This window comes from Pipistrellus hanaki (assembly GCF_964339955.1).
Source record: "Pipistrellus hanaki genome assembly, chromosome: 15".
NCBI classification, from domain to species: Eukaryota; Metazoa; Chordata; class Mammalia; order Chiroptera; family Vespertilionidae; genus Pipistrellus; species Pipistrellus hanaki.
In genome coordinates, this window is record NC_140517.1 from 48,469,515 (window position 1) to 48,486,941 (window position 17,427).

The 17,427-nt window shown below is 43.0% G+C and overlaps 1 protein-coding gene and 1 pseudogene across 11 annotated transcripts in view; one reads left to right on the forward strand and one right to left on the reverse strand.

Moving 5' to 3' along the window:
• The window catches only part of LOC311633819 (cullin-2-like), a 392,353-nt pseudogene that overhangs the window by 350,342 nt on the left and 24,584 nt on the right, over positions 1-17,427 (reverse strand). The window lies entirely within an intron of this gene.
• LOC311633330 (zinc finger protein 560-like) overlaps positions 1-17,427 on the forward strand; it is a gene marked incomplete at its 3' end in the record, with an annotated part of 186,707 nt that overhangs the window by 44,527 nt on the left and 124,753 nt on the right. For 3 of the 10 annotated variants that reach the window (XM_084905839.1, XM_084905833.1, XM_084905835.1), the window contains one exon: positions 53-126. In XM_084905839.1, the coding sequence (XP_084761965.1) occupies positions 53-126 (74 nt within the window). Of the gene's footprint in view, positions 1-52; positions 127-986; positions 4,481-5,926; positions 6,073-8,951; positions 9,100-10,243; positions 10,371-16,645; positions 16,720-17,427 lie in introns of those variants that run through there. The other 7 variants (XM_084905849.1, XM_084905837.1, XM_084905838.1 and 4 more) reach the window with 5 other exon arrangements.

Below are 17,427 nucleotides of genomic sequence, written 5' to 3' on the forward strand. Positions count from 1 at the left end.
CTTCAACGTGTACTCACCTGATTGTCAAAACTAAAAATTTGTTATTTTTCAGGTATGTCATCTGAAGATGACCAGGCCTTTATTCCGACGCCCGGAATACAAGATTTATTCTCTGAAATAATACTGGTAAGATACAAATGTACACTAGTGAAAGCCTTGTAATTTGAGGAAGAATGTGATGAAAAGTGAGGGAATTAATATAAGCAGAACTAATTTGGGATAGTTATCATAATAAAATTGTTGTTACCCATACAGGTCATGTGTATTATGCATTTGGGAAATCTCTCATATTAAAGTCAGTTCCAGTGGCAGATCAGTGTGTTTCTTCAGGTTAAAGTTGAAATCAACTTTTTACTGTTATACATTCTTGAAAAGAAAATCTAGAAAACTAGGAATTAGTCTGTAGTGTAAATAATCCTTTGAATTGTTTAAACTTTGTGTGGGATTATACTTTTATTCAATCATTTCTAAAATGTACAGATTTATAATGTACCTATATAATTTAAATATACCCAATTTGGAAATCATATTATTACTTTACACACACACACACACACACACACACACACACTCTAATGATTTTTTAAAGAGAGGAAGGGATAGGGATAGAGAGTCAGAAACATCGATGAGAGAGAAACATTGTTCAGGTGCCTCCCACACACTCCCTACTAGGGATGTGCCCGCAACCAAGGTACATACCCGTAACTGGAATCGAACCTGGGACACCCCAGTTTGCAGTCCACTTGGTTTAATGATTATCACTTTTAAATATATTTTTATTAAATTCATAGAGATAGTGAGAGGGAGATAGAGAAACATCAATGATAAAAGAGAATCATTGATCAGCTACCTCCTGCATGCCCCCCATGAAGATTAAACTCTCTTGGTTTAATGAATATCACAAAGTGGTTTTTATGGAACAAGTGTACATGTTTAATGAAATTGTAACTGTCACTGAAGGCTTTTCTATCTTCCATTATCACTAGAGTACGTATAATGGAGAGAGCAGTTATCAATGGATTGAACATTGGAAAAACTTTAAGCAAGAGTCATTTCTTAATCATCAGTGGAGAAGGGAGCTTACAGAGGACCATTATAAAAGTGGAGAAGTCATTGACCAAATGTTCAATCACAATACACGTCAGGTTATTCTTATTGTGGAGAAGATACACAAAGGAAGTAAATGTGTCCAGTCTTTTCAGCAGTCTTCAAATTACACAAAACAAGAGAATACTCATTCTGGGGAGGAGGCTGATAAATGGATTCTTTGTGGTAGTCAAATACTCAGTCTAAATAAAATGACAGAAATCCATAATGAAGAAAAACCTTATCAATGTGAAGTTTTTGGTAAAACATCTAATTGGCCTTCAGGTTGTACTTTAAATCAGAAAATCCATATTGGAGAGAAACCTTACAAATGTAAAGCATGTGGCAAAGCCTTTAAATGTCATTCATCTCTTATTGTACATGAGGGAAAATTTCACACTATTGCAAAATTTTACAAATTTGGAGAAAATAAAACAGGCTTTAGTCAGTCCTCAAGACATATTCAACATTATAGAAATCATATAGGAGAAAAGTCTTACAAATGTATAGAATGTGACAGAGCCTTTAGCCGGTGTTCATCCCTCAGTATTCATCTGAGAATTCATACTGGAGAAAAACCGTATTACTGTAGCGATTGTGGCAAATCCTATTGCAGCTCCTCAGACCTTACTAAGCACCAGAGAGTTCATACTGGAGAGAAGCCTTTCAAATGTAGAGAATGTGACAAAGCCTTTAGATGGTCCTCACACCTTAATACGCATCAGAGAGTTCATACTGGAGAGAAGCCTTTTAAATGTAGAGAATGTGGCAAAGCCTTTAGATGGTCCTCACACCTTACTAGGCATCAGAGAGTTCATACTGGAGAGAAGCCTTATAAATGTAGAGAATGTGGTAAAGAGTTCAGATGGTCTTCAGAACTTACCCCACATAAAAGAGTTCATACTGGAGAGAAGCCGTATAAATGTGGAGAATGTGACAAAGCCTTTACAAGGTCCTCACACCTTACTACGCATCAGAGAGTTCATACTGGAGAGAAGCCTTATAAATGTGGAGAATGTGGCAAAGCTTATAGATGGTACTCACACCTTACTACACATCAGAGAGTTCATACTGGAGAGAAACCTAATAAATGTAGAGAATGTGGAAAAGCCTTTATATGGTCCTCAGAACTTACTCTTCATAAGAGAGTTCATACTGGAGAGAAGCCTTTTAAATGTAGAGTATGTGGCAAAACCTTTAGAAGATCCTCAGAACGTACTAAGCATCAGAGAGTTCATACTGGAGAGAAGCCCTATAAATGTGGAGAATGTGGCAAAGCCTATAGATGGTCCTCACACCTCAGTACACATCAGAGAGTTCATACTGGAGAGAAACCTTATCAATGTGGAGAATATGGCAAAGTCTAGATGGTCCTCAGTACTTACTCCACATAAAAGTTCATATTTGAGAGAAGCCTGGTAAATGTAGAGTATATTGCAAAGCCCTTAGAAGGGCCTCAGCACTTACTGCATTTCAGAGTTCACACTGGAGAGACGTCTCATACCATATATGTAGAGAATGTGGCAAAATCTTCAGTGTAGCATCATTCCTAAATTATCATAAGAGTGTTCACACTGGAGAGAAGCCTTATACATGTAGCGAATGTGGCAAAGCCTTTACACATTTCTCACACTTAGAGAATTCACACAGGTGAGAAGCCTTATAAATGTCGAGAATGTGGCAAATCCATTGGCAGATGTTCAAAATTTACTACACAGCAGAGAGATACTGGAGAGAAGTCTTTTAAATGTAGAAAGTGTGACAAAGCTTTTATTTACTCTTCTTGCCATAATAGACAGCATAGATTTTATAGTTGAGAGAAGTCTTAGAGATGTGCGGAGTTTTATAAGTTCTTGACCAGCAGTGAGAATTTACTGAACATCACAGAAATCTTTCTAGAAAAAAAGCCTAATGAATGTGAAAAATGTAAAAAAAGTATTGAAAAGTCATTCAGATATTATTATACTTGAGAGACTTCCTAATAGAGAATTTACAAATGAGAATAGGCTGGAGTCTTTACCCACAGCTGAAAATTTACTGAACATCAGAGGTTTTATACTGGAGGAAACTTGACACTGTAGAAAATGTGAGAAAGCACTGGCTGGCATGCCTTGGTGGTTTACCTTTCACCACCAACCACAACTTCAGGGTGCAATACCTAGTCAGGGCTCAGGCCCTGGTTGTAGAATAAATCTATGTGGGGCAGGCAGGAGCTAATGATCCATGATTCACTCATATCATTGATCTTTATATCCCATACTCTCCTTTCCTGTCTGACATCAATAAAAACATAATTTGAAAGAAGAAAAAATAGTAAGGAAACCTTTAGTCAGAGTGTTTTCCTTCCTGTACATCAAAGAATTTATACTGGAGAGAAACCTTGCAAATGTAACAAGTGAGATTAATCCTTTGCTTGTCAATGGAGTCTCATTTAACATCAGATAATTCATTGTGAAGGAAAGCCTTACAAATGTGAAGAATTAGGCATAATTTTTAATTATCATTGTTTTACTAGAGGGAACACTTATAAATGTACTTGTGTGTGACTTTGATAAGCAGGGGAGCTGCCTGCACTGTGAAGTTCTGTGAAGTCAGCATTCATTTCCCTTTCAAGGCTCATGACCTGTTTGTGGGCTAGGTATCCAGTAGTGTTCACACAAGAGGCAGCTGATCGACGATTTTCCGTTATCATTGCTGTTTCTCTCTCCCACTCGCTTCTCTCTCAAATCCTTTACCAGTGATGTTGTAGTTCAGTGTAGATGTTTCAAACCCAGGATGCAGAATTGCCATGCACCCTGCCTTGGAGAGAAGACACCTCTCCTAGCAGAAATCAGAAAATTAAGTTTATTTCTTTTATTTCCTATTTCATATCCTCTGTGTTACGTTGTTGTTCTTTTCTCTCATTTTTCTACTCAGTTGATACTCTTTTATGCAGCTCTTTAACAATGGCATCTAAACCTTTTCTCTCCCACATGAGCCCTCTGGCCCCTGTAGCTTCTGTTTCACAATTTAGAATTTACTAATGCAATAACTGACTTCAGAATTTGGCAATATATTGCTTTATATTCATGAAGTAGGTAGGTGACCATTCATGTTTTCATTATAGATTGTAGATTTTAAATATGAATGTTAATTTTTATCATATAACATAATAAATTTGCTTTTGTGTGCTTTATAACTGGAATGATTTTTCTTGTTCTAATTTTCATAAGAATTTCTCCGTGTTTCCTCATTACCTTCTTTATTGGGATGGACTCAGTCAGTGTTAAACAGTTTGTATTGTCAGTTACTTAAATGTTGCTAGATATCGGTCATTCTTCCAAGAAGAATCCCAAGACCATGACAGATTTTCAGTTAAAAATTTTTATTTTTCATCAGAAGTTATTTTGTATATTGACAGCATGACCACAGTTATGTTCCTAGGCATTAGTTGTCCCCGCAGTGTTTTCCAAGCCATCAGTGTAAGTTCCAGGGACAGCAGGTACGCAGGGATTGAAATGAAATAACCTTCATTCCTTCTCCAGTGTACTGTTGTAAATTTGTACAAGCTGCTAACTTCCAGTTCCTTTGCATGGGCCAACCTAAAGAATCACACAATGATTAGAGAAACTAGATATATATTTTTTTAAATATATTTTATTGATTTTTTTTTTTTTAGAGAGAGGAAAAGAGAGTGAGGAAGAGAGAAACATGGATGAGAGAGAATCATCGATTAGCTGCCTCTTGCACAGCTCCTACTGGGGACGCTCCCGCAACCAAGGTACATTCTTACATGTCCTTGACCGGAATCGAACCTAGGACCTCCTAGTCTGCAGACCAACTTTCTATCCACTGAGCCAAACCGGTTTCAGCTTTTTATTTGTTTTTTAAATGTATTTTATTGGCCGAGGCCGGTTTGGCTCAGTGGATAGAGCGTCGGTCTGTGGACTGAGGGGTCCCAGGTTCGATTCCGGTCAAGGGCATGTACCTTGGTAGTGGGCACATCCCCGCTGAGGGATGTGCAGGAGGTAGCTGGTCGATGTTTCTAGCTCTATCCCTCTCCCTTCCTCTCTGTAAAAAAATCAATAAAATATATTTTCAAAAATGTAGTTTATTGATTTTTTTTTTACAGAGAGGAAAGGAGGAGAGGAATAGGGAATTAGAAACACCAATCAGCTGCCTCCTGCACATCTCCTACTGGGGATGTGCCTGCAACCAACGTACCTAAATCGAACCTGGGAACCTTCAGTCCGCAGGCCTGCCCTCTATCCACTGATTCAAACTGGTTTAGGCCTGGCCACCTTTTGAATTCTCTAACTTCCCTGTGACAATGTGTTACCAGCCTGTGAAGATCCTGGGAAAGACACCTCCCTGGGGCATATGCAGCTGAAGGGCAGGCCAGCCAGTAGCTCTGAGCACAGCCTCTGGGATCTGGAAACTTCTGTGTGAATTCCAGATTCCTCCTCCCTTCTTTCTGCTTCTGCTACAGCTGCCTTTACTCGCTGGCACCCTAATAGAATACCAGCCCCTCTCTGTGGGGAGCCTCATGCCATCAGAGGGCACCGGGCCCTCTCCTCCCTTTAAAGAAGCAAAATCACCGCCCTCTCTGCTCCTGTCTCTTCTCTCCTTGTGAATCCTGTCACAGCCGCGCCACCAGCCAAACCCCAACAATGACGGGAACTCCCCCAGGAAGGGCTGTCCCTGTGGGAGGAGGGGCGGGGCCCAGGCCGCCCCCTGGCACCGCCCCGCCCCGCCCCCTCCCTCTGTCCCCGCCCAGGCCTGGCCCCGCCCCCACCGCAGAGCCGCTCCGCTCAGGCCCCGCCCCCGCAGGGAGGCGCATGTGCAGTCCTGGCAGCAGGAAGCGGCTGCGGAGGGGCCGGTGGCGGCTCCCTGAGGCGGTGTCTGTGCTTTAAAGCCGCTGCTCCCGGCCCCTCCCCGCAGGGCGGGCTGAGGGCGCTGCGGGCGCTGAAGTCCGTGTGGGAGCCCCGCCCGGAGCCCCTCCCGGCGGTGAGTGCGCGTCCCGGGGGCTGCGCAGTGGAGGCGCCGCGTTCCTCTGGGGGAAACTGAGGCCCGGCCCGCGGTCTGTCCGCCTCTGGCTGTGGGCCCGCCCGCCGCGTGGTTTTCCCGCTGAAAACCGTCCCCGGGGCCGCCGGGGCCCCCGCGGGGCTGGAGGTCTGGTCAGTGGTTCCCGCCCTTTGCCCTCCCCCGCCCGGCGCTTCCCGCCCAAAGAGCCCGGATGGCCCCGGCCTGGGGGTCCCGCCCGCCCTCCTGGGCCCCCATTAATCAGGTCTGAGTGCCAGGGGGGCCAGGGCCATGGGGTGGGCTCGGGGAGAACGCGGTGTCCCCGGAAGAGGGACCTGCCCCAGGGAGGGCTTTGTGGGAGCAGTGACTGCGGGGCGGGGGCCGGGCTGGGGGGCAGGAGAGGGAGGGGGAGACAGACCCGGGGGAGGAGGAGGGCGGGGAGGGGTCCACAGAGGATGGGGGAGCAGAGGGGGAGCAGCACGGAGGCAGCCAGCTGTGGGGAGCAGAACAGACTGACAGGCAGCAGCGGGGACACGGGCGTAGGGAGGGAAAGAGCAGACGTGTGTGGAGATGGGAGCAGAGAGACCAGGAGAGAGAGCCCCGGAAGGGAAATAGGTTTCAGGAGGTTCATGGTCCAGGTGTAGGGATAGACAGAGAGAAAAGGGGAGAAAGAGCAGGGAGGGTAGGGGGACACAGGAAAGGACCACAGTGGAGAGAAAGGGAACAGGGAGACAGAGACAGACCCATACACAGAAATACATAGCAGTGGGAGGAGGGGAACCCTGATCTGGGTGAGGGGTGAGCTGATGGTGTGTGGATGGTTAAGTTTGATATATTTATAGGCTTATATCTCTACATGGTTAATTGAACCACTGAATTATTGAAACAGATTTGACTGAGAATTACAAATCTCCAGTTCATAAGGCTTGCAAATTGTTTACTTATTTGCTTCCATTTGCAACCTTTATTCACACAGAGAGAGAGAGACTGCTATGTTCCTGATGGGTTCCTTGTCATTTGCTGGGATGGCAAGAAGGAGGTGACCTGGGACAAGAAATGGCTGACTGAGTCTGCCCCCACATGATGCTTTATCAAGAAATATTAGAATCATCAATATATATATATTTTTTCATATCCATGAATTTGCTTTTTCTACCTCTGATACTAAATTCATGTAAATGTTCATTAACTCTGAAATCAGCATTGGTGACAGCTCATACTCACCTCTGATAATTCTTTTTTTTAATATAAGGTGGCCTCCACCTTTTTAAAGCTTTAAACCTGGAAATCATTACACTGAAAAGAAACAGCCCTAATTGTTTTGTTTTTAAATATTTTGTGTAGTTTAGATACCGAGCCCTGCGTCCTTTCTACTGACCATCATACATTGAGACACCCTTTGGCACTTAGCAATATGAGGCAATCTCAGCATGCACTTGTTAAGGATGTCAGAGGTCTTTTTTTTTTTTAAACATATTTTATTGATTTTTTTTTTTTTTTACAGAGAGGAAGGGAGAGGGATAGAGAGTTAGAAACATGGATCAGCTGCTTCCTGCACACCTCCCACTGGGGATGTGCCTGCAACCAAGGTACGTGCCCTTGACTGGAACCGAAACCCAACCGGGGAACCCTCATGCCGCAGGCTGAGGCTCTATCCACCGAGCCAAACCAGTCAGGGCCAGTCAGAGCGTTTTTCTGTGTGTTTTTTTTTGTTTTATTATTTTTATTATTATTAATATTATTATTTTATTATTTTTTTAAAATATATTTTATTGATTTTTCACAGAGAGGAAGGGAGAGAGATAGAGAGCTAGAAACATCGATGAGAGAGAAACATCGACCAGCTGCCTCTTGCACACCCCCTACCGGGGATGTGCCCGCAACCAATGTACATGCCCTTGACCGGAATCAAACCTGGGACCTTTCAGTCCGCAGACCAACGCTCTACCACTGAGCCAAACCGGCTTCGGCTATTATTATTTTTAATATATTTTTATTGACTTCAGAGAGTGGAAGGTAGAAGGAGAGAGAATTTGAAACCTTAATGATGAAAATCACTGATTACCTGCCTCCTGCACGCCCCCTACGGGGGATCAAGCCTGAAACCCATGCATGTGCCCTTGACCAGAATTGAATCTGAAACCCTTCATTCTGCAGGTGGACACACTCTCCATCGCGTGAGATGGGGTAGGGCAGGATGTCGGTGACTTCAACCATCCAAAGCTAGTTGTTTGAGCTGGCCTAATGTGCAGCACCTCTTTCCTTCCTTTCATGTGATCTGTTGACTTAGTGTCTGTGAGCCACCAAGGAGCCGTTCTCCTAAGTCCCTCTTATTCATTCTGTGAAAATATTGAAGGATGGACTGGGTTGAACTGCAACTTGGTTCCCACAGGGCCCCTCTATTCATGGTGAAGTCATTGGATGAGCACATTTCAGGAGCTAACTTTCCCCAAAGGCTTTAGCATGAAGATCTGTTCTCTGTAACTTTCTGGGAAAGGGGGGAGGAAACCTGCACGTGTACAAGTTCCGATTCCACCCCCTCCCACTGCCCAGAGGTCTCAGGTGTGCTGCGTGTGACGTGAGTACCCAGCGCTACTGAAAACAGCTCTGGGGGAACCTCACAGGCCCCAGGAGGGAACTGGTTGAAGATGCTGCGTCATGGGCCTTAGGGTAGGCTTTTTCAGCGGAAATTAGGGGTGTTTTGTTGGGTTTGGGGATACAGCTGAGAGTACATGCGCTCACTGCTGTAGGAGGTTGTGGAAGTCTTTGGAAAGACAAACACACAAAGACAGAATAAAACCCCTCACAGTGTGGTCTCTTGTAGGAGCTCATTGTTGCTGACTCCCTCCTGTGACCAAGAACAGGAGGGGGTCATCTTTTCCTCATTTCCAGGTCCTTCTGACTGTGATTTTGAGCTGAGCTGATGAACAGGCTGTGACTCCTCAACATATTGTCACCTGAGAAAGCAACCCAGACCCCGATCAGGACCAGAACTAAATGGCTGCTTCTCAGGTAAAAGTTGTGTCCTGTGTCACAGGCTGTGTTTGCTTTTCCTTGAACATCTGTTGATCTATTTCTCTTTCCCTTCCCACGCCTGTGTCCCCTCTGCTGCCTGTTACCCGCTGCTGGCTGACTCTCAGTGCTGCTTCTCCCTCTGCTCTGTCATTCCTAACCCCCCCTTTCTGTCCCTCCACTCGCTTCCCCCAATTCTTCTACTTTGAACCGGTCTATCTGAAGTACTTACCCCTTTATTGTTCGCACTTGAGATCACCAGGACCCCTCTTCCTCTCAACCCCCCTTCATGTATCTGAGTTCCCGGGAATCGAATCTGACCTCTAGGTTCATGGGCCAGCACTCAACCACTAGGACACACCAGCTGGAGCAGGCAGAATAATCTTTTTTCTTTCTTTTTAAAAAAATATATTTTATTGATTTTTTACAGAGAGGAAGGGAGAGATATAGAGAGTTAGAAACATCGATCAGCTGCCTCCTGCACACCCTTCGCTGGAGATGCGCCCTCAACCAAGGTACATGCCCTTGACCTGAATTGAACCTGGGACCTTTCAGTCCACAGGCTGATGCTCTATTCTCTGAGCCAAACCGGTTTCGGCTAGAATAATCTTATTGTAAGATTACTCATGGTAAATTTTTCGCTAGGATTATGGTTCATATGAGTTCTATTCCATGAGAACTGTAAATTCCATTAATGACTCTTTTAGTTCAAAGTTCCACATGAATTTTTCCCTCTATTATTTTCTTTTTCTGTGTATTCATAAGTATGGCACCTGAAACATTGACATCAGAAGCAAAAAAATGAGCTTGTGACACATATGGAAACACAGGCCCCATATGAGAACCTGGATCAGAATCTGTGTGCAGGCCTATACTCTATCCACTGAGCCAACCAGCTAGGCCTATGCTTTAATTTTAAAGTTTATTTTCTTATAAAGGGAAATCTGTACTGTGCATCTATGTACATGTGTCTTCCTCATTTGTCAGTGTTGAAAACACATCAGAAAATGTTACTGGGACAAAGTGGTCTTATTGGATGATTCAGTATATTCCCCTAGGTCCAAACTTCTTCTAACACCGTTTTCATGTTGGGTGACATTATGAACTCCTGGTGACTTCTTGGTAACTGTGTCTTTTCTTTCAGGGACCGTTGACCTTCGGGGATGTGGCCATAGACTTCTCTCAGGAGGAGTGGGAGTGCCTGGACCCAGCTCAGCGGAAGTTGTACCTGGATGTGATGTTGGAGAACCACAGCAACCTGGCCTTCCTGGGTGAGGATGACTTCCTTCCGGAGTTCCTACTCCACTCCCACGATTTTATTTCCTTTATTATTATGACATCTCTAAGGCGCTTCTGCTTTCTATGGTTCATTTTTGCTCTCAAGGAACAAATTTGGGCCCTAGCTGGTTTGGCTCAGTGGATAGGCTTGGTTGCCTGCGGACTGAATGGTCCCAGGATAGATTCCGATCCAGGGCCAATGCCCAAGTTGCCAACTGGTTCCCTAGTAGGGAGCATGCAGCAGGCTACAGATCAATGATTCTCTCTCATCGATGTTTCTCTGTCTTTCTCTCTTCCTCTTTGAAAGAAAAATAAACATATATTTTTAAAAAGAACGAATTGGGGTCCTGGCCAGTTTGGCTCAGTGGATAAAGCGTCGGCCTGCGGACTGAAGGGTCCCAGGTTTGGTTCTGGTCAAGGGCATATATTATACCTTGATTATGGGCACATCCCCAGTGGGGGGTGTGCAGGAGGCAGCTGATCGATGTTTCTCTCTCATTGATGTTTCTAACTTTCTATCCCTCTCCCTTCCACTCTGTAAAAAGTCAATAGTATGTATAGTATATATATATATATATATATATATATATATATATATATATATATATATGTCAATATATATATTTTTAAAAAAAAGGCTGAAACTGGTTTGGCTCAGTGGATAGAGCATCGGTCTGTGGACTGAAGGGTCCCTGGTTTAATTCCGGTCAAGGGCATGTACATTGGCTGCGGGCACATCCCCGGAGGGGGTGTGCAGATGGCAATTGGTTGATGTCTCTCTCTCCCTTCCTCTCTGAAAAAATCAATAAAATAAAAAAGAATCAGGAGCCCAATTACTCCATGCATATTTAATTTTATAAAAACATCCATAGCATCTCCCCAAGGGGCTGTAGCATTTGGCATTTTCAGCAGCAGTGATTGGGAGTTCCAGTTGCTCCACATCACAAAGGCATTTGGTGGGGTCAGTGTTCTGGATTCTGACTGTTTAGTGGTGGTTGAGTGTTTCTTGCCAGTGCTGTTTGTTACTTCTCATTGTTATGTGCATTTCCTTAGTGACATAAGACGTGTAGGATCTTGTCACACTGATTTTCTATGTGTAGGTATTTTGTAGTGCTGTGTGTTAAGGTGTTTGGCCCTGTTCATGTTGGTTCTTTTGTCCATGTTGAATTTGAAGGCTTCTTTCTATGTTTTGCATAATTGTCCCATACATGTTGACTTTCTTTTTAATATATTTTATTGATTTTGTACAGAGAGGAAGGGAGAGAGATAGAGAGTTAGAAACATCGATGAGAGAGAGTCATCGATCAGCTGCCTCTTGCACACCCCCTACTGGGGATATGCCCGCAACCAAGGTACATGCCCTTGACCGGAATCGAACCCGGGACCCTTCAGTCCCCAAGCCGACGCTCTATCCATTGAGCCAAACTGGTCTTGACCATGTTGACTTTTTTATTAATATATATATTTATTGATGTTAGAGAGGGAGTGGGAGATAAAAACATCAATGATCGGAGAGAATCACTGTTCATCTGCCTTCTGCACACCCCCTACTTGGGATCGAGCCAGAAACTTGGTACTGTGCCCTAATCAGAAATCAAACTGTGACTTCCTGGTTCATAGGAGGATGATCAACTGCTGAGCCATGCCAGCTGCGCTATGTTGACTTTTACAAATATATTTTCTCATCCTGTGGTTTCTTGTTTTTTTGTCTGCTGAGAATGCCATATGTATTGTTCTTTTTTCTTTAATGTTTGAGTTGATACATTGGGAGTTTCCATTTTAATACAATGGATTGAAATAAAAACTTGGTTATGTATTTGCCTTTCAAACATGTGAAATGTATGAAATTAATGTAGTTTTAAATTTAATAAAATGGAAGTTATATTTGCAGCTATTGTGTAATTTCTGGAATAAACACATAGTGAGACATATCTTAAAGAGATGAGGTGAGATATAAATTTTGTCTTCTTCTATGTCAAATCAAATGAAGTCTTTTAATTTATTTTGAACGAGGGGCCTGATGCAAAAATTTTTGCAAGGGTATGTGGTTCCTTGGCCTGGCTGGGTATCACTGTATTCCCGATCAGGGCCAACCAGCTCGGCGGAGGGTTTGAGGGAGGTTTGCCTGCTGCAGGAGGATGGCTGTGGAAGCACACTAACTGCATTCATCTTCTGCTCCCTGGTGGTCAGTGCGCATCATGACATCCAGTTGAGCTGTCAACCAACCAGTCATAACAGTCACTTAGGCTCTTATATATATAGATGGAACAGCATCATTATAAAAATAGTCCTTTTGTCCCCAGCCCAATATCTTCATTATTTGCAATAGTGCTGAAGTGGATATATCTGTGGCTATGTCTTTTTGAATTTGTGTTCTCTATATAAACCCCAGAAATGGAATTGCTGTGTTACCTGGTACTTAGTTGTAAATATTGGAAAACCCTCCATTGTGTATTATTAGTGGCTGCACCAATGTGTTTATAATCCTGCTGAGAGTGCATCAATGTTCTTATTTCTCCACTTCATTTGTGATTCTTTTCGTTTTTTGAGTTATGGATTATGGTCGCCCTATTTGGTGGTATTTCATGGTGCGTCCATTTGCATTTCTCTGACGATGGATGAGTCGAACATAATTTAATATGTCTATTGAGCATCTTTATGTCCTGTTTGGGAAATGTCTATTCAGGTCCTCTACCCATTTTTTAATCATATTGACTTTTGGTGTAAAGTTGTGAGAGTTGTTTATATATTTTGGCTCTGTAGCTTTTGAGGCTATGACATTGCTGGACCTTCCTGATCACCCCTAAGCAAGTCTCTCTGCAGGCCTGATCACCCCTAACTGCTCCCCTGCCTGCCTGATCGCCCCTAACTGCCTCTGCCTGGCAGCCTGACCGCCCCTAAATCCCTTCCCCTGCCAGTCTGGTTGCCCCTAAGTGCCCTCTGCTGCTGGCCTAATGGCCCCTAATGGCCTCTACCTCAGCCCCCACCACTGTGGCTTTGTCCGGAAGAACATCCGGATGGATGTCTGATCTAATTAGCATATTATCCTTTTATTTGTGTAGACTAGTGGCCTGGTGCATGAAATTCGTGACACGAGGTGGGGGTGTTCCTCAGCCTGGTCTGCACCCTCTCCAATCTGGGACCCCTCAAAGGATTTTCTACTGCTGGTTTACAGGGATCGGGCCTAAACCGGCAGTCGGATATCCCTCTTGCAATTGGGTCTGCTGGCTCCTAACTGCTCACCGGACTGCCTGATTGCCCCTAACCACTCTGCCTGCCGACCTGCTCACCCCCAACTGTCCCCCCACTGGCCTGCTCACTCCAGGCTTACCCCCCCACACTGTCCTGATCACCTCCAACTGACCCCCACTGATGGCCTACTCGCTCCCAACTGGCCCCCCTGCTGGTCTGCTTATCCCCAATGACCCTGCCCCCCACCAGCCTGATTACCCACAACTGCCCTCTCTTCTTGTCACCTAACAGCCTCTACCTCGGCCCCACCACCTTGGCTTTGTCCAGAAGAATGTCCAGATGGTCTCCTGGAAGGTCTCCTAGTCTAATCAGCATATTACCCTTTTATTAATATAGATAGATGCCCAGTGCACAAGTGGGGGCCAGCTGGTGTTGCCCTGAAGAGTGTCCTGAATCAGGTTAGGGATTTCCTTGGGGCGTGGGGCGGCTGGGTGAGCAGCTGGGTGAGGGATATCCGACTGCCGGTTTAGGCCCAATCCCTGGGTGAGGGGCGGCTGGGTGGTGGTTTGCAGTCCATATACGTCCCCATGGATTAAGGTTCCCCATTATGGGGGGCATGTCCAGCCTGGGTGAGGGGCTGAGGGCCATTTTTAGGCTGGCCACACCCCCTTCAGGGTCGGGTTCCCTGCTGGGGCCTGGCCAACCTAGGTGAGGAGCTGATGACTGTTTACAGGGTAGCACACACCCCCTGGTGACCCAAGCTCCCAGCCTCTCTTTTTTCTTTTTTTCAGCACCTCCTTGAGTGGAGGCCAGGGCTGGCTGGAAGCAGGTATCTGGAATTCTTTTATCTTTTATAATTGAAACCTTGTAGGTAGGGCTGGCCAGGGCAGGTGAGAAGCTTGGCTTCCTCCATCACCAGGGGTAACCCAAGCCTCCTGCTCGTTCCAGCTCTGTGGCTGCCACAGTATTCGATGGGTTATTTTGCATATTTATTCTGATTGGCTGGTGGTTGTAGTGGAGGTATGGTCAATTTGCATGATTCTCTTTTATTAGATAGGATTAGAAATGTAGTCTGTAATTTGCAATACAGAATTCTGCCACCTGTTAATGTGATTATTATAATGATTTTCTCTCTTTGTTGTGACCATGGTAACTACTTAAAATATCTTATTTTCTAAAGTTCCATAGGAGAAATCAAAGTGATATGTGTATTTTCTAGAGGATCACAATTTTTTATATTCTCTATATTTTTCTACATACAAAGAATCTTCATATATTCATATTTTAGTGCTGTGTAGACTATAAATTACCTCCAGAAGTATATTTCTTAAGGATTATTTGTAAGGCACATCTAATTATGAGTAGATCTGATATCGAGCAAGTTGTGGAGCTGGAAAAATTTTGTCCTCTCCATTCTTGATGATCTGTTATGTCAGTGTTCTTGTTGGATGGTTTTTGTTCATTTATCAGTTCTGTGTTTTATTTCATGCCCCTTTTTTACCCCTAATATTATTCCACTTAGAAACCCCCTAATGGTTATAGAGAAGCTGTTTTTTCTAAGAGAAGTTATATTTTCATTTGGTAGTATTCTGGAATTCATGATATTTTCATTGTTTTTTAATCTGTTCTCACATTTATATTCATTCTACTTAGACTTCATTGGACTGCTTGCATTTGTATGTCTTTCTTCAGTTGTCAAGATCTTAAAAGATTAACTTTTTATATAAGCTACCTTCTCCTTTTCACTATCCTGTCTTTAAGGTATCCTCTTGAAGGTTGAGTTGTTAGTATCTTAGGAATTCCTTAAATTGTATTCATATTTCCACATTTGTTGGCTTTTCTTAATCAAAATTTTAATGAATTAATATTTTAATGATTTATGTACAAATTATTTGATTATTTAATTTTATTTTAAAAATATGTCGTTATTGATTTCAGAGAGAAAGGGAGAGGGATAGAGAGAGAGAGAGAGAGAACAGAGAGAATCAATGAAGAGAGAGAATAATCAACTGGCTATTTCTTGCATGATTGGGGAATGAGCCTGCAACATAGGCATATACCCTGTCATGGAACCAAACCATGACCATCTTAATTCATAGATGGAAGCTTAACCACTTTACTGCTGCCAGACAAATTATTTGATCTTTTAAGTTGAACATATCTTTCACTAATGATTCTACTGTATTTTTTAATTCTGGTGTTAGAATTTTCTATTGTCCCTTTAATGTGGTGTTTATAAAATACAGAATACTTTCTCATTCTATTTTTATTTTGGGGATATTATTTAGTTGTCTTTTTGTTTTCTTTTGGGCTTTAAGATATTTAGTTCAATTCTTTTTCAGGTAAGTAAGAAATTTTCATTAATGTAGTGTCAGTTTGATTACATTTATTTTGTTTTCCTGATGGTACACTTTTTTGAATGACATGATGTTTTTGTTGAGATTCCAGAATTGTAAGGTAGTGGGCTTTTGAACATGCTTTCTACAGGAGGAAACAAATAATAACCATCTGCGGAAGAAATCCTTTCAGGATCTGAATTCTTGTCTAGGTTCTCTGTTAAATTTCCTCAGTTGAAATGTTCTCTGTGTCTTTCTCAGACCCACAGTATCTTTTTAGGCTTCATATATATCTTCAATACCACAGTCTTTGTGGTGCTCAAGCAATTTCTCTTTGTTTCTTAGTAGCGGCTGCTACAGGGCACTCACTGTGTACCGCCATTCTGTTGTACTCTGTGTCACGCACAACAGACACTTGTTATTCAAGATGCTTCAAAACAGGGAGATCATTCAACATGCACCTCCCTTATCTCTCTCTCCAGCAAAGAAACTGGGAATTGGTTGTGTTAATGTAATATTGCCATCGTTTTCCAAGGGGTTTGAGCAGGTACCATTGATAAATGTAAGCAACTCTGTGTTCCTTTTTCATGTTAGTTTTCTTCATTGTGCCTGTCTTGAGCTTTGTTTGAATTCTGCACTTGCTCTTGGAGGACTCCAGAATGTCATCTGGTCAGTTTCTCCTGGTAAGTTTAAAGTACACTCACCTGATTGTCAAAACCTAAATATCTGTTTTCTTTCAGCTCTACTATCTAAAGGTAACCATGCCTTTATGCTAAAGCCTGGAATACAAGATTTATGCCCTGAAATAATACTGGTAAGATATAATGTACACTTAATGAAAACCTTACAATTTGAGGAAGAGTGTAATGAGAACGGAGGATATTAATATAAACAGAACTAATCTGAAATACTTTGATATAATATAAGTGTAATCTGCTGTATCCAACCAATTGGTCGACCATTTGATCAACCTTTCAACCAGTCGCTTTGACATGCACTAACCACCAGGGACAGATAATCTGACCAGTAGATTAGCTTGCTACTGGGGTCCAGTTAATTGGGACTGGGTGAGAGGGCCGGGCATCCCCTGGAGAAACACACTGATCTACCAATGGTACCTCTCTGGCTGCAGTCCTTCTCTGGCTGGCTGGCCCCCATCCACCCCAATCGGAACTGGGCCATCGCCCTCCAGGCCAAGGGACCCCACCTGTGCACAATATCATGCACCAGGACTCTAGTTATCATAATGAAATTCTTGTTACCTAAAGAAGTCATGTGTATTAATGCATTTGAGAAACCTCCTAATTTAAGTTCAGTTACATTGGGAGATCTGTGTGTTTATGCACATGAGGGTTGAAAACAATTATTTACTGTTTTGCATTCTTGGAAAGAAAGTCTGTATAAACTAGGAAGTCACATAATCTGTAAATAATCATTTGAATTGTTTAAAATGTAGGGTGGGATTAAACTTTCAATCATTTCTAAAATGTATAGATTCATAATATATGTATAAAATTAAAAT